This window comes from Danio rerio, chromosome 5, assembly GCF_052040795.2.
Source record: "Danio rerio strain M-AB ecotype USA chromosome 5, GRCz13ab, whole genome shotgun sequence".
NCBI lineage: Eukaryota > Metazoa > Chordata > Actinopteri > Cypriniformes > Danionidae > Danio > Danio rerio.
This window is the reverse complement of record NC_141025.1, coordinates 39540873-39564116: the sequence shown is the minus strand read 5'-3', so window position 1 is coordinate 39564116 and position 23244 is coordinate 39540873. Positions and strand designations below refer to the sequence as shown.

General features: G+C 35.1%; 1 protein-coding gene across 17 annotated transcripts in view; it reads left to right on the top strand.

The window, feature by feature from the left end:
* The window catches only part of mink1 (misshapen-like kinase 1), a 79632-nt gene that overhangs the window by 13001 nt on the left and 43387 nt on the right, over nt 1–23244 (top strand). For 16 of the 17 annotated variants that reach the window (XR_015489838.1, XM_087250940.1, XM_087250939.1 and 13 more), the window contains 8 exon segments: nt 5668–5850; nt 6105–6215; nt 10411–10501; nt 10916–11046; nt 13392–13446; nt 15667–15745; nt 18267–18442; nt 21250–21319. Coding sequence is in view for 16 of the 17 variants with exons in the window: in XM_087250940.1 (XP_087107066.1) it covers nt 5668–5850; nt 6105–6215; nt 10411–10501; nt 10916–11046; nt 13392–13446; nt 15667–15745; nt 18267–18442; nt 21250–21319 (896 nt within the window). In the remaining variant the exon portion in view is untranslated. 17 annotated transcript variants of the gene reach the window in all.

Sequence of the window (23244 nt, the reverse complement as noted above, 5' to 3'; positions counted from 1 at the left end):
TATTTTGGTGAAACTTTACATTAAGGTTGCATTAGTTAATGTATTTACTAACATGAACAAACAATGAACAATACTTTATTACGGTATTTATTAGAGCTGCACAATTAATCGTTAAAAGTTCGCGATCTCGATTCGACCCCCTAGACGATCTAATCCAGCATTTCTACGATTCTGCCAATCCTATTTTCAAGTTCAGGAGAGAAGAAAAGGCGGCTGCACGAGTCTTTTCACTGTTTCACACACGTTGCTCAGTGACATTGACACCTCCAAATGATGTTGAATGAGTCACATACTGTATTTACGAGGTGTATTTTACCTAAAAATGTCATTTTTGTCTTAATATAATGATGTTTTCGCGATCGGGAAAGCACACGTGACGTGAGCTGCTGATCGTGAGCTGTTATCATAGAGAGGGCGCGCGCGCACCTACTTTTGTGATCAGAACCTGCATATGTTGCGAGTAACAGGTAATACAGTAGTAAATAATATTTAGTTTGTGGCACAGAGTGATCGTTTGGGAGCCTCGCGCGAAGTATGAACAAGCACTTAGCAGTCAGAATGAAACCGAAAGTGTAAATGATCATTTCATTTGAAAGTGTAAATGATCATTTCATTTAAATGATCATATCGCATTTTAGAGTTATGGTTAAGACAAGCATTTGATGTTTTTTCTTTCATAGCGAACCCACAGTTGTGCATGAAAATTAATGTTTACAATGTTAGTATAAGTACTCTAGCTTATATATTGTTGAACATAATCTGATAATGGCAAATGTCTGATTTTACCAGTAAATAAAATTGTCTAATATGACAGATTGCAAGCATATATCTCAAACATAATTCAACATCAGAATTATTATAAGTAGAATACAATTAGTTATAGAAACCAGTAGACCTACACATAATATTATTATCGAGGTTGTGCCATATGCTTGTTTTTACCATACCTTTATTTTACATCTACAGAATCGTGAGAAAATTGTGATCTTTGTTTTAAGCAAAAAAATCGCGATTCTCATTTTAGCCAGAATCGTGCAGCTCTAGTATTTATTCATCTTTAACCCTGCATGCCCATGTTGGGCATGTTTTTATCCAGTCTTGGATGACTTTGTGGCTTATTTTGGCCAAAACACTCAGCAAATGGGATAACAACAATAATAATTATAATTAATAATATTACCTTACATTCATATAGCACTGTTCTAGACACTCAAAGCGTTTTACACGTCCACCACCAGTGACAGCAGCCATATTGCGCCAGACTGCACACCAGCTGATTGGTGGAGAGGAGACAGAATGATGAAGCCAATTATGATATGGGGATGGTTAGGAGGCCATGATAAACAGAGGCCAGTGGGCAAATTTGGCCAGGATGTTAAACCCCTACTCTTTTTCAAAGGGCATCCTGGGATTTTTTTTCACCACCACAGAGTCAGGACCTCGGTTTAACGTCTCATCCAAAAGACGACACTCACTGAGCAATATAGAGTCCCCTTTACTATACTGCTGCGTTAAGACTCACACAATCCGCAGGTTGAGCGCCCCCTGCTGGCCTTACTAACACCACTTCCAGCCACAACCTACCTTTCCCATGTGGTCTCCCATCTAGGTACTGACTGAACGCAGCCCTGCTTAGCATCATTGGGTGAACATGTTGGAGTTACAGAGAGCTAGCTGCTGGGATGACAAATGGGATTTTTATCGTATTCCTACACATAGTTTGGGGAAATGCTTTAGAGTATTGTTGAGTTTTTCAAAAATTCCAAAGCTAATTTTTTTTTGGGTGAAAATGATGATCAACAGTAAAAATCACACATTTGACCTCTTTCCATCAGCGACACCAACAACAATCAAGAATGGAGGATTATTTGCTGTCATAGCTTTGCATTCAAAAAATGTGTAATGTAAATCAGTGGGGCAAAAACAGCCGCAAACATAACAAAAGGGTGGTACATGTGAACAATACACAAGGATTAATGAAAATAAAGTTGTTCTTTATTAGTTTGTTACCTCATAGTGCTCTAAATATTGTTTAATATAAAAAAAGTTTAACACACACGAATTTAGATTTTTGTAGTGCCTAAGTAAATGTTGAACTGTGATTAATAAATGCTGTATATAGTTCCTTAATTTTTCATATTAGTGAATACATCAACTAATGAAACCTTATCGTATAGATCATTTTGAGGCATGTAAACAATAACAATTGTCCTAACGTATTTCCTATTTTACATTTTTTAACTTCCCTAGTTTCTGAGAATTTACCAAGGTCCACATATTGAAAAATAACGTTATAATAGATGTTTTAACATTAAGTTATGACTGAATTGCCTCTTGTTACAGTTATGGAATTGTTTGATAACAAGCAGAACACTTCATGGGTCAGTGCCATCAACACATTGAAATGGTCTGTAGTCTGACCATGTTTTAAAATTGTGAATACAATAATGTATATTACAATAAGCCTAAAAAAGACAGACTTATTCAAAATGTTGCAAGACTTTGGTTGTGAAATAGCCTACAAGACAGTCAAACATAACTGTAGACTAAAAGGTGTAACCGCATGTTATCCAAGATGTCAAAATGAATTGTTTTGTGTTTGGAGAAATAGAAAGTATGTCACATTCTGGCGACACAGATAAAACATGTCGGTCTTCTGCAAGTTCTGCAGAAACTCCTGTTAGAGTCACTGAAGCTTAAAAATGCATCTCTAACTTTCACTGTTTCAGCACTTTTATTGTTTATGATGAAAAATCTTGAGCATGCTGGCAGTAAACATGAGCACTCAAAACTATAACAGCAGTGAGTGAATTAGTGATGGGTCGTTCTTGAACAATTAGTTCATTTTGAACCAATCTTTAATGTCACTCAGGAACGATGAGTCCTCTCAGAGAGTGATTTGTTTATTTGCACAGGTGGAGAGAGGATTAGCTCCTTTTCAAATCAGATTTTTCAAGTCTTCTGTCAGGTTGGAGTCTTCATTCATCATGTGAAAGACTTATAACTAAGCCTATCCTACTGTAGGCAGTCAAAGCTGGAAAAAGATTTGATTCCTTCATTTCTCAAGTCCTCAGGTTTTTGAGTCGTTCGTCTCTTTACATGTGACTTGATTGCAGGATCGGATACAGAAATTAATAAATGATTTCTAATCCTCCTTATACGAATCCTCCTTTATATATTTATATGGTCATATATTTAGGTTTACTTAGATTAATTATGACTATTTTATGTCTAATGTGTTTTAAACAGTGAGCTTATAAACATGTACTGATGTTTATACTTCCCTTTTTAATAAGTATATCTGGGTTTATGTCAAAGGGGTGGGGCTTCGCCTTTAAAAGGCAGTCCCAAATGCTAATTCACTGTCAGTTAACCTGGCGAGCGAGCTCTTTGTGACTTGTCAGTGTATACTAGTGTGGTTGTAAATATATTGTTAGTTTTTTTGCTGTTTATTTGTTCTTTTATTTTTGGTTATTTTGTTATTTTGCTGGGTTTTTGGGTTATTTTGTTTTTTACCCTCGTACATTGTAAATAAACCATCACTTTGCACGTCACATTAGCAAGTAGTAATTTTTAAAAAAAATTTTTTTGAGGTTTTCTCGCTTTACCATACATGAAGAACCCACTACGAGCCTTTCTGGTTCGTCAACCTCACATTATTGCATTATTATTAATACTACTGTATATTTTTGTGCTAAAGTTCTAATTTTAGAGTGTAGCTCTGTTTTTAAATGTTTGAAATTCAGTTTTTATGAATGTGATAATAGAGTTTTTGGACAGTGTTTGAAAACTTTGTATATGATGAAGATAATTAACTTAACTTAAGATAATTTTGATTTCAATTAATCTTTCATATGATGAAACCCAAACATTGAATCGAGACAACGAATGATATAATTGTCAGTCAGACTGCATAGGTTAAGCTTTATATGGTGCTGACACATGATAAACAAACAACTTAAAGACTCGATCTGTGAACTAATCATAGGTCTTTCCGGCTCCGATTGCAATCATTAGTTAAGCTTATGGGACTGTCAGTGTCATGTGAATGAATGACTCAAACTTGAAGACTTGTCAGATAAGAGGTGAGCTGAGCTAATTATACTGTACACAAAATAACAAGGTAAACAACCAAGTATTCTACTTTTATTCATAACATTATAGTATTGACTTTGTACTGTGATCAAGGTTTGTTTGATCTCTAGTTTGACATGTTTGAGAAGCAACTTGTAACATTTTGGCAAATTGTCTGAAATGATTCGAAAAAAGATTAGTTCATCCTGCTGAACGAGACTCAAAGTTCAGAGTTTGTAAAGTGATCTGAACTTCCCATCACTACATTAAAGTATTTCTCTTCTAAATAGCTTCCAAGTGGGGTTTTTTTCATGCTAATTTCATCACCTGTTTGTCAGTCTGACAGATACTCTTAGTCCAATCTTACTTCACTGTTAATGTCAAGCTGGTCTTAATAGTTAAGTGCACAAAGACCTGAGTTCGATTCCCAGCTGGCGGTTCGACATTCTTTACCGATCCTTCCCTTCTCTTGACTCCCCATGCATTCCTGTCTCTCTCTTTCTCGCTCCACTTTTCTATATAATAAAGGTTAAATACCCCTTTAAAAACTGCAGTGAGAACGTCAGGGAGTTAATGCTTTCATGACCGATTAATATACAAATGATTTACATCTAGTCTGCATGTTATTCTAGCATAGAAGTATTTTAACAAAGAAGAAAAAAATTGGAATTGACTTTTAAGGAGCCATGTGACCTGTCATTATACATTCAGACTCATGTAGTGATTTTAACCCTACAGGCCTCTGTAATTATTGCAGTGTATGACATGAGCCTTCTTTAAATTGTTTGTAAGGTGTAATTTATACTTCAGGCTCTATTGTTTGGAGAATGTGTCATTTATAAGCTGTAGTGAGGATATTGTTTATGTCATGGTGTATAATGAGCATGTACGGTAGTTTATAAAGGGATATGGCAAGTGATGAATGTGTGGCTTGCGGAGAGACGGTGAGGTGGTTTATCCAGTTTAGCTTTAGAGTTGAATATTTAGTTTATAGAACAGTATACAATGTGAAATTTGGAATTACACATGCTATTGTGATAATTCAGTAACATGGCATTTCACGAAACAGTGTGTTTTCACTGGAATGGCCATTTTGCAAAAATTAAGGTTGTAAAAAAAGAAAGTCTGCATTGGCATATTTTTTTACAGTGTTGTATGTGTGTGTGTGTGTGTATATATAGTATATATATTTTATATATATACTGTTCGTGTTGTCCAAAAAAAAATGGAGATAGTATATGGGAAAATAAGGTGCATTGCCAAAAAAAAAGTCAGTTTGATTAAACATTTGCTTAAAAATAAAGCCTTTTTTACTATAATCAAAATTGATATTTTGTTATAGTATATGTTTAAAATTCACTTTAATTTTCTACAGATAGTATATATATTCAATCTTTGTTACTTCTCAAGATTCTTTTATGAAAGGATATTTGGTAACCTAATGAATGTCTTTTCACTCACTTTTGATCAGTTTAATACCTCTATACTTAATATGGTGTATATTCTGCTGACGGGGTGTTAACTAATTGTAAATTTAGGCTCTGTTACTTGCCGATTCATTTTTTTATTTTTATTTTTTTTTTTCTGTTTCAGGGTCGTCATGTTAAGACAGGTCAGCTGGCAGCCATAAAAGTCATGGATGTGACTGAGGAAGAAGAGGAGGAGATTAAAGCGGAGATTAACATGCTGAAGAAGTACAGTCACCATAGAAATATCGCCACCTACTATGGAGCCTTTGTGAAGAAGAGTCCTCCTGGACACGATGACCAGCTCTGGGTCAGTTTGCTTCCTCAAATCTCTAAACCTGATCTCCAGCATAACCTGTGACTCCTGATCTCATAATTACTCTGATAACTTCTTTAAAAAACAGCATTAATATATTGTGCTCTATTGCAGCTACAGTCTGCCATTAACGGAAGTGGTTTAGATTGAAAATTTTCGAGGTCATGGTCTCTTTTATTTGGAGGAACCACTGGCCTGTATCAGCTTGTAGTTTTATAATGATGTGTATTTTGTGTATTTTTCTTTAGTTGGTGATGGAGTTTTGTGGTGCCGGCTCAGTAACGGACTTGGTGAAGAACACAAAAGGCAACTCTTTAAAAGAAGACTGGATCGCCTATATCTGCAGAGAGATCCTTAGGGTGAGACTCTTTAAGTCTCTCTTTTTATTGCAGTGACTGTTATTATGCAGTGGTAATGAACATCTAGTTGTTAGCTCATTTGTTTTGCAATAACAAACAATGAATTTAAATCACTGTGCTATTTATTGTTACTTTCCTAAAATGTAAATGATGCCAAACGTTGGTTTGAATAAAAAAGTACTATCTCACTGAACAGAATGCTTTAGTGTCATAGCAATATTACTGTGCTATTAATACAAAAGTTTGTGGATTTATTTTTCATAATTGATTTCATAATCAATTATTACATCAGACACAAGATGCAGAAATATTTGGACATCGACACAATTCTAACGCTTTTAGCTCGATACACCAAATCAGGTGTAGGTAATACAACAGTTTGCATATGTGCCTCCCACTTGTTGATGCTGCTTTCACACTAGACGCGGCACGCACGTCAAGCGCGAGTGATTTACATGTTAAGTCAATGCAAACGCACGAATAGACATCCTGCGGCGCGATACGTGCGAAAGACGAGAAGTGCGCATGGCGCGAATGGCGTGGCGCGAATTGAGCGTTTTGTGCGTTTGACGTGCTTAATGCGTATTTCGCGCAAATCACTCGCGTTCGAACATCTGAACTTCAGCGGACATTCGCGCCGCGTTAACCAATCAGGAGCTTGCTCTTGTGGGGGCGTGATTGTGACGTATCGCCTGTTGTCGGTGTCCCAGGGGAAATCCCCCAGCAGACACCGACAAGAAGTTCATCAAACTGGGCTGGGCTCAGTCAGAAGCACCGCTGAAAACCTCCATCAGCCAGGTTCAGTTTCTGGAGGAGTCTATGAGGTTAAAGAGCTGGATGCACCTCTGAAAGGATGTAGTGGACTCAGACACGGCTCTAAACGTATCGATGCTGTTTATCATCCTTCATAAAGCACATAAACACTGTTATTTTCTTCATAAAATCCATGTTAGCCCTTTAGCTATGAAGCTAGAGTCACGGGGCAGACAGAAGCCCTGCCCATCACGCGAATCCGTGTCTGTTCTGAAGTGAATTTGACACGCGAATGAAGCAGGGTTTGATGCGCGAATGAAGCGAGTAACCTCAAATGTTCACGCGACTATTTACGCGTGAATAGCGCAATTTATTCGCGCGTTCCGCGTCTGGTGTGAACACAGCATAAGAGTCCAAAAATAATGGGACAGAACAACAATAATAAATCAAACCTTGATTTTTTAATAATTGGTTGCAAATCCTTTGCAGTTAATTACAGCCTTAGGTCTGGGACACATAGTCATCACCAGTTGCTGGGTGTCATTCCTGGTGGTGCTCTGCCAGGCCTCTACAGCAACTGTCTATAGTTCCTGCTTGTTCTTTGGGCATTTTCCCTTTAGTTTTGTCTTCAAAGTGAAATTCATGCTCAATGGGATTTAGGTCAGGTGATTGACTTGACCATTGCATAACATTCCACTTCTTTCGCTTCAAAAACTTTTTGATTGCTTTTGCAGCATGCTTTGGGTCATTCTTCAACTACCCTGTGAAGCACCATCCAATGAATTATGAAGTATTTAGCTTAATATGAGCAGAAAATATTGCCTGAAACACTGCCGAATTCATCCTGCTGCTTTTGTCAGCAGTCACGTCATCAATAAATACAAGAGAACCAGTTCCATTGACAGCTATACATGCCCACGCCATGATAATATACCACCATGCTTCACTGCTTAGGATCATGAGCAGTTCCTTTCCTTCTCCATACTCTTCTCTTCCCATCACTCTGATACAAGTTGATCTTGATCTCATCTGTTCATAGGATGTTGTTCCAGCACGGTGAAGGCTTTTTTAGAACTCTAATCTGGTCTTCCTGTTTTTTGACTGTTGACTTTGACATACATACACCTACCTCCTAGAGAGTGTTGCTGATCTGGTTCCTGATCTGGTGAACTGCTGTGAAGGGTGTTTTCTTCACCAGGGAAAAAATTCTTCAGTCAATTACCACAGTTGTTCCTGTGGTCGTCTGGGTCTTTTGGTGTCGCTGAGCTGACTGGTGTGTTCTTTCTTTTTAAGAATGTTCCATAAAACAGGTTTGGCCAAGCCTGATGTTTTTGCTATTTCTCTTATTGACCTTATTCTAAAATGCGGAAGTGCGCCTGTTTTCGCGATTGTCTTAGAACTTCTGTTTCAGTCGCCTATGGGAGAAATGACAAGGAATAATTAACGGCAAAAAACGGTCTAACTACTTGCTCTACAAACAAATGTTTGCATGACTATACAGACCAAGTAGAATAATATAACAAGGAAATATCAGTTTTCAACATCAAACAGCGAAACGAGCAGTATTTAATGTCTAAAAATGAATGGAAGTGAATGAGACCGGAAGTGTCGTGCCAAAAAGATTCAAATGGCAGTGCCCACTCGTCTGCGGAGAATAAGGTCAATAGGTTTGGTGTGCTTTTCAGCCTAATGATGGCTTGCTTGACTGATAGTGACAGATCTTTGCATCTCATCTTGAGAGTTGACAGTAACAGATCTGCTAATTAGGATAGTTAGGGAATAATACACCTGGCCATGGGACAGCTTAGAAGCTAATTGTTCAATTATTTTTGGACCCTTAACAAGTGGGAGGCAAATATGCAAACTGTTGTAATTCCTACAGCGTTCACCTGATTTGGATGTAAATACCCTCATATTAAAGTGGACAGTCTGCAGCTAAAGCACATCTTGGTTGTTTAATTTCAAATCAGTTGTGTTGGTGTACAGAGCCAAAAATGTTAGAAGTGTGTCATTGTCCAAATATTTGTGAACCTAACTGTATATATTATATAGACGAAAATAAAAAGTCTGTAATTTCATATTATGCTCTATCATTTATCTCGTGGTCAAAATGCTTTGTCCACGGCAATACTTTTTCATCATTTGGATGACTCTGATCTTACACACCACTATGAGAATAGGGAATAACATAGTTGTTTGAAAGTTGCAAGCTTAAAGTACAATGTTTAGATTGTATTTTATTTAGCTGTGTTTTGTGTTGATTAATTAATTGATTGAATTTGGATTGGAAATGAGATTACTTAAATTGTGAATTTGTCCATATTGTCCATCCCTAGCTTTTTGTGTAATAATCAGAATCAGAAAGAGCTTTATTGCCAGGTATGCTCACACATACGAAGAATTAGTTTTAGTGAATAGGTAATAAATAAGTATTAAATGTTGAACATAATATAGTTTACTGTGGCTATTCTAGAATATTATGAATACATTGTGCAATTATATGGTTTTATCTGCTTTCTGATTAGATCATAGGTCTCAAACTCGATTCCTCGAGCGCCGCAGCTCTGCACAGTTTTGCTTCAACCTTAATCAAACAGCTAATCCAACTAATCATGTTGTTCAAGACTACTAGAGACTAATAAGCAGGTGTGAATTGGAGCTAAACTATGCAGAGCTGCGACCCTCCAGGTATTGAGCTTGAGATAATTGGATTAGACTTAATATCATACCCATACCATATAGCAAAAATAATTTCAGGGTCAGATTTTATGATAAAAAATGTTCTAAAATGCATAAACTTCAAAAGACAAAAATGTCCACATACTATGAAGTTTTTAGAAATAAACATATTAAGCACAACTACTGGACCTCACAAGGCTATAGCTGTACCATATGTCTGCTTTAGCACATTTTGCAAGTAAGAACCTTTCTCTATAGTCCTTCAGAGAAATGTGCCACTCATGAGACACAGATTTTGCTTATTCGGTATCTTTTAATCCCCTCATACTAGCCCACGTCAACAAGGCCATATATTGCAAGAACAGACAAGAGTTGTTTGTTTTTTTTAAGGTGAATGTGGGAGAGGCTTGAAAATAAAATTATAAGGAATTGCTTCGTTTACTGTAGAGTTTGTTTTTTCAGTCAGTACATCCATCATAAAAGTGCACAATTAACTACAATAATCTTAATAAATATTAAAAATAGGCATTAAAAATGCAATTATTTTTAAAAAACATAAGAATGTACTTTTATTGTGGATCTAAAACCTATTATTCTCAAAAATCTGAAATTGCACATTGGATTAAATTGACGTGACGCCTATGGACTATATGTGATTGAATGACTGAAAAAAATGCTGGTTAGAAATAGAAACTTAGTTTGAAGTAATTAATTATATATTTGATGTCGAACAGCCAGTCAACACTGTCTGTCTGCTCCTCAGGGTCTGTCTCACCTCCATGCTCATAAAGTCATCCACCGAGACATCAAGGGACAGAATGTGCTGCTTACAGAGAACGCAGAGGTTAAACTGGGTGAGTGGGATATTTGCTTAACACGCAATGAAAAGCACACTCTCTCATTACCCTCAGTTTAGCTCTTATCTGATGTGGAGATATCGGATTTGTGTAGCTCTATTTTGTGTGTGTTGTCTAGCCTATATCCTATATCCTTCATTTCGTTTAACAACTAGAGCAAAGCACCGAAGCTCATTAATGTAGGCCTGACACCATGACAAAAATATCTTCACATCACAACCTGAGGGAGAGTGTGGCGGAAGTGGAAGAGTCTGCGTGTGTGAGGTGGAAGAGATTAGCATAGATGGATATAAACATCTTGGCTGCGCAACAGGTTTCATAAGAGCGCTTGAAAGCAGAAATGGCCCTGTAATATTACAGACTCTGATTGCTTCCGCTTTTTCTTTTTTTTTCTTCTCACTCTCTGTGTAGTGGATTTTGGGGTGAGCGCACAGTTGGATCGTACTGTCGGCAGAAGAAACACTTTCATTGGCACTCCATACTGGATGGCCCCAGAAGTCATTGCCTGTGATGAAAATCCCGACTCCACCTATGATTACAGGGTAAAATGAGCTTCTGACTGTTGATGCACACTAACTGTTCAAAAGTTTGGGGTCAAGAGTTTTAAGAGTCAAGACTTTTATGTTGAACAACATTGTTTATTTGATGTAAAATACAGTGCAGGGTGTCCCCAGACTCTTCAAAATCTTAAATAAAAAAATAATAATAATGGTGTAGGCCTTAAAAAGTCAAAGAAATATTGTCCTAAATCATTTTAAACAGGTCTTATAATGTATTTTGAACAGATCTTATAATAGCTTTATAACTAATATGGTTTGATTATATTCTTTGCAATGTCCCCATCCTATATGGTCTATAAATAAACAGAGAACATTTAAACAAAAGTTCTCTGTGTATTTATAGACCATATAGGATGGAAACACTGACCTGGACAGACTGTTGTCCATAAATTTGGGATAATATATTTTTAAGAGTTATTTTATATGTTTCTGGATTATTTAGAAAAGTTATGTTGAAATAAATATGTGTATAAAACTAGGATTTGCTTGTTTGACACATTATTTTAAATATGTGGTTAAGAAATAACTAAATAGAATTTTTTTTCATTGGGCAAGTAAAATATTTTCAAAACCTACAAGACCATAAGAAAAAAAATCATTCATAATAGTCTTAAAAATGTTTTAAAGTTTTAAATTGAACTATGTGAAAACTGCAGAAAGGCTGTAGTAAGATTAGTGAATGTGGATTTTTATGTATTGTTTTATTAAAGAATACAGAGTTAATGAAGTACAGTACAGCGTAAAGGGGTTTCTTTTATGTTAGTCCATCAATTTCCAGCTACCTTAATAAATGTTAATACATGTATAAACATTGTTAGGACATATAAAAGAGGAAAGATCAAGTTCTATCTGGTTCTCAAATCTTCGCTGATAGCTGTGCAATATTCCCGTAATAACAGCACACTCGCACAGCCTCCTCACCTTTGTGTATTACTCCGCCCACATAGAGTGACAGCAGATCAATTAACTCACTACAGTTTGAAAAATAATGCAGCTGTTGGACAACATAATGTACTTTTGAGGCTTTTTTTATGCGAGAATGTAGTTGTTTAGCTGCAGACTTGATTGAGTGGCAGAAGTTCCTCATAAAAAAGAGTTTTTAGGCTCTCATTGTTGGATTTTCTTTTTTATATATATACAAGATTATGCCATTGAACTGTTGTATAAATGCAATATCATGTGAGTAGCAATGCAATATGGCTTTACATAACGCACACCTCCCACCAGTGCCGATATACAGCCATATCGCACTGCTACTCATGTGATATTGCTGATACTGTATATATAATAAGATGGATAAAGAAAGAGGTGATGTTTTTCTGTTACAATATTTTAAAATATATATCCCTGGTGTGAAGAGCAGAAAAGGTGTTTTTTTTAATGCTTTACTCTTTACTATTGAGCCTCCTTCACAAATCATTCAAATATGCTGATTTGGTCCTCAATGAACAGTTTTGTATTTGATGTTTATGCTGGGAACAGTTGTTTTTATTATTCTTTGTAAAAACCATACATTTTTTTTTTAAATCTTTAATCAATTGAAATAAAAAGAACATTTATTTGTAAAATAAATATTTTGTAACAATTTAAAAGACTTAACTGTCACTTTTTTGTCACTTGTTGCTAAGTTAAAGTTTTAATTACTTTTAAACCACAGACTTTTGAATGGTACTTAACATTTCTGGGAGGGTCACTGCCTGTTTTTTGTCTCTTTTTAAAAGGTGCCCTAAGCAATTTTTTATTTAATTTTTTCATTTTTAATATTAAGAAAAAGTACATTTAAGGGAACGTGTTTATGTTTAACATACAAGTGGTCTAGATAGAGCTGCATTAAACTTTATATATTTTCTGCAACCTTCCTCATATTGGTTGCTTTGTTGGTATCACCTCACGCCCAGTTGCCAAATACTCATACCAGTAAAACTGCCAGTCAGCTTCTAATATGTGACATTTCGCTTGGTCATTATTTAGTGAAGTGATACTCAATGCTGCTCTTTGTTTGCTTTCAATGGGTATCATTACTCAGCAATGTTTGTGACCGCTTGTTGTCACAACGACTAACTGCTTATTAAACAACTAATTGCTGCCACTTTTAAGCTCATGGTAAATTTTTATGTTCATACTAATTTTTTATGGATGTTTCTTTTTATGAGGTCCAGGTTAATATACAATATGATTAGTATGTGAAGTATGATTATCAATCCATCTATCCATCCAACTTACTTCTCTTGTACTGCCAGTGATGTTTATGTTGCACAACAGTAACCATAGACTATGACTTTTGCATGAATTAAATAATGTTGTTTTTCTTTTCCTTTCAACAACAGAGTGATATCTGGTCTCTGGGAATCACTGCTATAGAAATGGCTGAAGGAGCACCTCGTAAGTACACTAATGTGGGGTTGTATTTGTTGACTTAAAGTCACAGTGTGGAATTAGATCTTAATATGAAGTCATTAAAATAATGAAATTAATGAAAATTAAAGTAATAAAATAATTATCAGTAAAAAAAAAAACAAGTAAATAACTGTCAGTATCTCACACCAGCAGCATCACTCACACTATTGTTGCTCCTGTTTTTAAGTGTAAAATTGAAAAGGGGTTGAATATATCAGTTTGTGCTGAGTTTGAAATGTATAATCCTGTTTGCAGTAAGAAACACAACAATACCTCAAAGGAAACTAATATAATATCCATAATAAAGAACCCTGTTTATTATGGATTGTTTCCTCTGCCAAAGTTCACCCCAAAAAGAAGAATATTGTATATCACTTTATTTATTTTTTTTTACCCTTTTTTACCTTGTCATTTGCAAATGATGTTTTAAATAATGTTTTTTTTGCCTGTGTCTGTCCCTCCATGTCTGTCTGAGCTTCCGTAAAACATTTTTCACTGCAAATAAAAGCCTAAAGCAGGGGTCACCAATCTCGGTCCTGGAGGGCCGGTGTCCCTGCAGGGTTTAGCTCCAACTTGCCTCAACACACCTGCCTGGATGTTTCAAGTATACATAGTAAGACCTTGATTAGCTTGTTCAGGTGTGTTGATTAGGGTTGGAGCTAAAATCTGCAGGATACTGGCCCTCCAGGAACAAGTTTGGTGATCACTGGCATGTGATAGGGATATCTGCTCAAACTAAAACAACTTCTTCTAAAACAACTATTTTAAAGTGCCTTTATTTTCTTGATTAAAATATCTGAAGTTATATGAAGCATAGTATGTTATGGGTTTGTAACAACCTGAGGGTAAACAAATATAAGATAGAAATTTCAATTTTTTGTAAGTGGCCTTTGATTCACATTTTATATAACAAACCAATTAAACAAACAACACAAAATAAACGTTCTCCTACACTCATCCATGCTATGCCAGTCTAACAAATTAAATAATAAAGAAAGTAGTGATAAAAGAAACACATCCCTCATTTGGAATTTATGTTTAAAAATGAAGATTATATATGCATATTATATATTTTGTCAAGATAAATTTAGATTTGAAATTTTATTATCATTATTTTTTTTTTTTAAATGTGTTTGAAAAAATGTCTTGAATATGGGACAGCGTTACTAAAGGGATTAAGTAGATTATTACGCGCACATTAAGGATGACAGAAATCCGCTAGATCATGTCATTCGCCAGTTACTACATACTACAATTCTGAACGAAAATCTGTATTATATTGTATGTATTATACTGCACGTTTTCAGTTGTGTAGCGAGCAAAACTTGTCATAATGTGCAATATTCGTGCATGCAAGGATCGCTGTCTCACATGCTATGTCCTAAAGCCACTACTTTATGCTTAGTGGTTGGCCTGCGGCGTGCAGAAATTACACTTATTACTAAGCCATACTTACATGCTATTTCAGACCGAATATTGAGAGTAGCATGGTGAACAATATAGGGAGCACGTCACAGGTTGTCATTGTTCAAAAATGAACAATCAGTAAAGCGGGCTTGGTAGATTACCGCTATTTACTGATGTTTTGTTGTTAAACTAAATAAAAACTATCGACATTATTGATGCTGTAAAAGGTCCCTTATGAAACAGAAAATATTCACATCAATCTTTCGCCAGAAGGTTTCAGTGGATTAACAACACTTGTGTGTGCGGATAACCCATTCATAACAACAAAATTCACATAAGCTTTGCATGACTAAAATGTAATTATCTTTCTAAAAGAAAAACTTCAGCCATGGTGTCGTCCTTCCTTTTATTTTTTTTTCTTCAAACTTTTAAAGTTTTGATTCAGCATTTGTTTTTACGGCTGTCACTCACTCTCTCTGCTGTGCATGTAAACGCGGTGTGTGTGTACAAGCAAACCTGCTACACCTTTAACTAATGGACCATTATTTTAAAGTGTTACCAACAAATTAGATCTAGTGCTTGATCTGCACTCAATTGTGATGGTAACTTCTGCAGCACAGCACTTAGTCATAATCTCTCTCTCACACGGACAGCGTGTTGCAGCGGTCCAGTCACTGCTCCACTTGCGTTCATGAATTGTTGTCACCTCTCAAATCAGTCAGTCAGTCTGATAATTGGGCACACATGGGTGAAAGAGTCTGTTATCAGCGTGTTTGATTTTTGTGCTCTTTCCCTCAGCGTTGTGTGACATGCATCCCATGCGAGCTTTGTTCCTTATCCCACGGAACCCTCCTCCCAAACTGAAGTCCAAGAAATGGTGAGGACACCCTGTCTCAGCTGTTATTTTGAGATCAAGCTATATTTTCCTTCTTTCTTCCCTCCCTTTTTTTCCCCTTCGTCTATATATACACACACTGCATATGTATGATTGCTGCCGTCCATATAGCGGCTCTCGGTGTATGTGGTTTCCTCATTTAAGACTGCTTTTCAGACAGGAGTGAAAGTGTTTGCACTCACATCCACCTACATCTCTACACATGTGAACTGTTGTTGCATGATGTAAAATGCCTTTCTAACTTGATTTCATATAGGTTCTTCTTTTCTCTGTCGGTTGCAGTTGTCATATGTTGGCATGCCATACTTTAGTTTTCCAGTTATTTTTGTCCTTCTGGTCAGAGCCCTGCCCTTGAACAGCTGGTTATAAAAGTAAAGATGGAGCATATGTTGGGCAAGGATCCAGAAGAAAGACTTTTTATCAATTCTAAGCTATCAATTTTTGGGGGGGGGGTGTAAGACAGAAATATACACCATAAAAATTAAAGGTGTCTGTAAAATATATAGGCAGTCAAATGTTTAGGGTCTGTTTTTTTTGTTGTTTTTTTTTATAAGAAAATTATTCTGTTCATCAAGGCGACATTTATTAAATGTAAAAAAAAATAATTGTTAAATATTTATTTATTAAATATATATTTAATACTTATTGTATGTGGTTTCAAATGAGTCAGTCATTGTTGCTTTTATTACTATTACCAATAATAATATTAATATTGTAAAAGGTGTATGATATGGAAGTACTGACACTTTCCTCAAACAACTTGTCTATAAAATTTCTGCATACTGGGATAAATGGCTAAGAATAAATGTAATGTTTTAATTTTACTGTTGTGTGTATATATATATGTGTATATATATATATATATCTGGAACCTGTTGATCTTTGATCTGTAACCCTTAACAAAATTTTATATAGCAACATTTTATCAACCATAAATACGAATGTAAAAAAGATTGTATTCGGTGACCTTTGACACTTGTATTGAATGTCTTTTTGTTTCTGTGTTCTTTTAAAAATGTTTTGAAATAAAATGATAAAAATATGTAACTTGTAGTAATAATAATAATAAATAAATAAATAAATAATGAATAATAATAAATATTATTATTAAAATTAGAATGATTTCTGAAGTATCATGTGACTCTTTAAAATCACTGGAATAAATTATTAAATTAAATTATAAACAACTTTTGAACAGTTATTTTATAGTGCAATAAAATGTCAGTTTTACAATTTGTACTTTTTGTGTCTAGGTGAGCAGGAGAAGCTTATTTTAAAACATTTAAAAATCTTTCTGACCCCAAACTTTTGACCAGAAGTGTATATATTTGTTATTACTACAAAGATGCTTTATATTGATTAGGACAATAATTCAACAATGACATTTATTAATGTTTTAAGTTTTTACCAAGCTTTTCTTTTTTTTTTTTTAATGGAAAAGTGTAGAAGATTCAAATTAAAATATTTTACAGTACTTTTTTACATCAAATTAATGCAGCCCTGGTAAGGAAAAACTTTCAGAAACTTTTTAAACTCACACCGACATCAAACTATTGAATGTTGGTGTGCTCATATTTCTCATTAAATACTTTTTTTTAACTAATCAAACCAGTTACAGTTATTAATATTTTTAGAACATAATACAAAATAAGACAAAAAAGATAAACACTTTTTTTAATATACTATTATTATATATATTTTATAAATGTTATGAAATGCAATGCAAACTATTGCTAATTTGTTGGTCATTTACAGCACATTCTAGCTGCAACCGAAGCTACTGTCACAGCTAATTGGCATATTTTTAACATGATCTCTTCTCATCAGGATCTGCTAGCTGTTGTATTTAAATCAGAAGAGTTCACTGTAGAGTTCACCGTTTCATAAATTATAGAAATTGCCATTCGTTTGGCATAAAAATAATTAATGGACCTTATTTTCCATCAAATACATGATACCTAAAAAAGTCCAGTCTGGTCAAAAATTAAATGTTTGCAAGGAAATGAAAACTAGTTTGTTGGATTGGTGTGTAAGTCAAATTTTGATATATTCTTCAGAAATAATAGCCCTAAAATATAACTGTTACAAACTAAATAAACAAGTATTTTAATTCTTCTCACTCCACAGCAGATCCTTTCAATTATAACAGTATTCAGAAAACAAAAGAATGTACAATGTTAATATGAATCAAATGATTATAGTGCATTCACTGTAAGCAACATTAATTGTAAATGTAAAACTTTACAGATGCCTGCCTCCTTCTTTTCACACCAATTCTGATGTTCATCTGTTGCTTGCTTGAATATAAGTCTCTTTTATTATAAAAGTTACAGCCTTTATGACTTTGTGACATGACTTACAGACTTTATTTATTTATTTATTTTTATGTAGTACTTGATCAGCAATTGTAAGATGTATCTAGAGCACACAAAAGAGTAAATAACAGTTGTGCCAGGATGGTCTTTCCTGCTCGAAATAAAATGTTTGTTTTGCTGATTTTCAGGTCTAAGAAGTTCATTGACTTCATCGAGGGCTGTCTGGTAAAGTCATATCCGAATCGTCCGTCCACTGAACAGCTCCTGAAACACTCATTCATCAGAGATCAGCCCACTGAAAGACAAGTCCGCATCCAGCTCAAAGATCACATCGACAGAACACGCAAGAAACGCGGCGAAAAAGGTATGTGCTTTTGTGTTGTTTCATGTTGTCTTCATGTTGAATAATCATAAACAGTGTACAAGAACAAAAGAACTTTAATCACAGAAGTCTCAAGCATTTAATAAAACAAATGCTTGATAATTGATCCAGGAGATGATCTGTTTTGCTATCAGAATCAGCACAGAATCTCCTCTAAGACTTTAAAGTTACCTTAGAGTGTTTTGGTTAAGTGTGTTAAATTGTTCTTTGATATCTACATAGTCGATCTGCAGCCCACAAAAACCACACCCTTACAATGAAAGGCTGTTTTGACCATATTCGGAACAATCGTGAATATTAATGAGCTCATTTTGGTGCCGGCTCTCTTTCTCTCACACACACAAACACACTGCGTGATGTACTCTGAAATGAAACGTTCAAAATAATCATACTTCATTTGTCAAAAAATATTTAAAAATTGAGTTTGCGCCTTGTTAACAATTTTTACATCTGAAGTGGTAGAGAGGTTTTTTTAGCTAGAAGGAATTAGTGAGCCATTTTTAAGCCACGAATCTAGTTTGAGTTGTGTCATGAATGAAATAATAATTATACTTGACAAAAGGAAACAACAGAGGCAAATAAATGTATGTGAAAACAGAGGCAGGAATTAACATCTACCTCTTCATTAATAGATGAATTTAGTAAAGTTCATTGACATCCTTTCATTCAAGAAAAATCACAGTAAGAGCTGAGTGATATGACGCAATGCATTAACCTGCATTAAACACTCATACTCCGCAGTTTACATGTGTTTGTTGCCTCATTAGAAACAAATTTCACAATATACTTGTTAAATTAACAAAAGATGCATTTAAACTAGTGATGCTCAGAAAGTTAGCCCATGTTAACCTTTGGTTTTGCCCGCCATCCCATCCCAAAATGATGGAGTTGGTTGGGGCGAATGCCTTTTACAGAGATCGTCAATTCGAATTTAATGGATGCCCTTTTGTTTCCTAGGTCAATTGAGGAGCTACAAAAAAGCGAACTAAAATTAAATGTTTCAAATGAATCGACTTTTAAAATGTAAATACTGTCACTTAACAGAAGACAATGCACAAGACATCGGTGAGCAAATGAAGGCAAAGGCAGGAGCAGCACAGCTAGTGTATTCAGTATTGAACTCTATTGTGTTATAAACGGAGTTGTTTATGTTTTCAATATAATAAGTTGATTTTAAAATGTTAAAATTTGTTCTGCATCATCATTTAATATGTTTTAAAGCAACTTTTTCTAGTTATTTTGAAATAATAAGCAAACAAATGAGCAAATTAAATATAATATATAAGGGCATATTTAGCTGCGGCCCACGGCGCTCAATCAAGTTTGGTTTTTGGCCCTTTTATAAGAGAAAGTTTGGGCACCCCTGATTTAAACAGACCTTATGCTTCTTTTAGGTGGCACTGAAAACATCTATATCCCGTATGTCCCACATTTAGAGTTCTGACGAACTGTGAACAGATGAGACCCATGGCTGCATGCTTCGCGGAACCTTATTAGTCTCCCTGCTTTTATGGATTTCAAAGAGAGTCCTACATACAGTTGAAGTCAGAATTATTAGCCCCCCTGAATTATTAGCCCCGTTTATTTTTTCCCCCAATTTCTGTTTAACGGAGAGAAGATTTTCTCATCTCATTCATAAACATAATACTTTTAATAACTCATTTCTAATAGCTGATTTATTTTATCTTTGTCATGATGGCAGTAAATAATATTTTACTAGATATTTTCAAGACACTTCTATACAGCTTAAAGTGACATTTAAAGGCTTAACTAGATTTATTAGGGTAGGTTATGGTAATAAGGCAAGTTATTGTATAACGATGGTTTGTTCTGTAGACTATCAGGAAAAAATATAGCTTCAAGGCGCTAATAATTTTGACCTTAAAATGTTTTTAAAAAAATTAAAAACTGCTTTTATTCTAGCCGAAATAAAACAAATACAACTTTCTCCAGAAGAAAAAATATTATCAGTCAAACTGTGAAAATTTCTTTACTCTTTTAAACATAATTTAGGAAATATTTAAAAAAGAAAAAAAATTCAAAGGGGGGCTAATAATCTTAAACTGTACATAGTATGTTAAATTCGAGCTTAGATAAACTTAAAGATAAGGAAAATATAATTGTTGTAATCTCAATAGAAATTATTGTGGCTAGTCAAACACAGCCTGGTGCGTGTGTATTAATAGGCCAGTGACATAGTCTGTATTTTGTTCCGTTTGGCCTGTTTTTTTTATCAGGATTTTATAGTCACAGGATTTTCATGAGAACAAGAAAGCAATGGGGTTTGAGGCACATAGTTTTTCACTTATAATGTTCTAAAGTATTTTTTATTCATCTTTGAATTATAATTATAATGTGTCCACTTGTTTACATATCAGAGATTTCAGAATGTTTAAAAGACTCTTTGTGCAGAGACGTCACTAATCCCCCATCCAATCAGATCTCACCTTTGGAGCACAATGTGACACTTGTCTATAATTCATGTAGCTTAGAGTAACACAAGATCTGTGGCCAGTAGTGTAATCGAATAGCACAGCTGGGCTCGAATTATGTTTTATTCTGGATATGGAGAATGAGGAACAGCTAAAAATGGAAGCATCACCCAGCAGCCTTCAGCAGTGTTATTACAGTTCATACGCTATCCGTTTGGAAGAGCACTGATGATTTAGACTGTCTGCATAGACTGTGTTGAGCCATTTTATATTAATGCCAATAGCCATTCTCATTATTTACTGCCCACCTCTCACTCTGTGCATCTCTTCTTTGCACTTTGTCTTGATTCCTTTCAGAGGAGACAGAGTACGAGTACAGCGGCAGTGATGAAGAGGATGAGAACAGAGGAGATGAGAGAGAATCCAGGTAAACATGGCAGCATCTGTGTTTACTCAACCCGACACAACACCTCAGAAGCACCCATTAAAAAGGTTTCAACTACAGTTTTATTGACCTTTTGTTAACTTACTAACTTAAGCAGTAAGTAGACCTTTCACAATATCTTTTTGTTGTACGATATATTGCACCAAAATATAATGCGATAAATGAAATTATTGTCATTTATTGTCTCTCATTACAAAATGCCAGAGTATCATCAGAATGCAAGTACACTCTTCCAAAGAACACATTTTTAAGATCATTTGATTTAATTATAGGCATTTGCACCATTTAATAATTAGGCATTTAAATCAGAATGTGTAAATTCTTTTCCTAAATAAATAATAATACATGTTTACAAAAAAGTGCAAGGTAAAAAGTCACAGAGGCTGTGATATCTGCTACTAGATCTGTTTTCAGTTGTCAGACACCTACATGAAAATATACTATAGTAAGATATAGTCAATACTAGGGATGCACAATTAATCATTAAAAGATCAAAATCTTAATTCGACCGGTAATGCCTAGATTGTATATGCGGATATGCACATTAATATAGCTGCATTTTTTATGACACTGTATAACAATAATTAATATTTTCACACTACTGTGGCGGTTGGGTTTAGCGTTGGGGGTGGGGTAGGAGGTAAAAAATACAATTTATTGAGTAATTTATTAGATAACATAAATAATACTTGGTACAACTACAGTTGTTACATTACTGTGATGGTTGGGTTTAGGGTTGGGGTGGGGGTAGACGTTAATAAAATACAAAAAAATTGAAAATTTAATAAGAAAATATAAATAATTTTCATTAACTTCTGGCTGCAGCCATATTCAATCTAGCAACAACCAATTCGACCCTCCCATATGATCTTCAGTCATTCATGTCTTCAAGTTCAGTAGAGAAGCATAAAGGCGGTCACATAAGTCCTTTGTTGTTTTATATATGTTGCTCAACAATATGGGCATGGTCAGATTCCTAATGGCATTGAACAGTCCTCATACTGTATTTATAGGGTTAAAGTCACCAAAGAATTAAATTTGTTTTCATTTAATGATGTATTCACGGCTGCAAAATCACACGTGACCTGATCGTGAGCTGTTTGTTTATCACAATAAAAATAGCCTACTCATATTAACCTTTACTAAACATCTATAGAGTTGTGAGAAAATCGTGATCTTTATTCTAAGCAAAAAAAAAAATGTGATTCTCATTTTAGCCAGAATCGTGCAGCCCTAGTTAATACTATGGTGTCAGAGATGTTGCACAGTCAGCTAAAATGTTGCTAGAATTGTGACTTGAACTAATAGATATCTAACTAGAGACTTAAACTAGTAATTTTATCTAAAATTAGTTAATAACTGAGTCATACTTGATTGAACTAGCACATAAATGACTCAAGACTTAAACCAACTGATAATCTTCATCATACTTGAACATTGATCAAATTTAAGAGGTCTGCACCTGACCAGATTACTTTCGGCCCCGGAATACCTTTCCGAATAAACCTCAGGAGCGGTCGGTAACTGATGTATTTTTGGACGGGAGCAGGCGGTCTGGCAATATCGCTCCCGACTCCCGAGCAAGCGAGCACGCGTATGTATGTGTGTGAATAAGACAGCGTGATGCTGCGTTTAGCTTGTTTGCTGCTGCTGCTGTTGCTGTGTGTGTGTGTGTTTGTGTGTGTTTGTGTGTGTTTGTGTGTGTTTGTGTGTGTTTGTGTGTGTTTGTTTGTTTGTTTGTTTGTTGTGTGTGTGTGTGTGTGTGTGTGTGTGTGTGTGTGTGTGTGTGTGTGTGTGTGTGTGTGTGTGTGTGTGTGTGTGTGTGTGTGTGTGTGTGTGTGTGTGTGTGTGTGTGTGTGTGTGTTTATACAGACAGCATGTTATAGGCTGTCTGGACTCTGTATAGT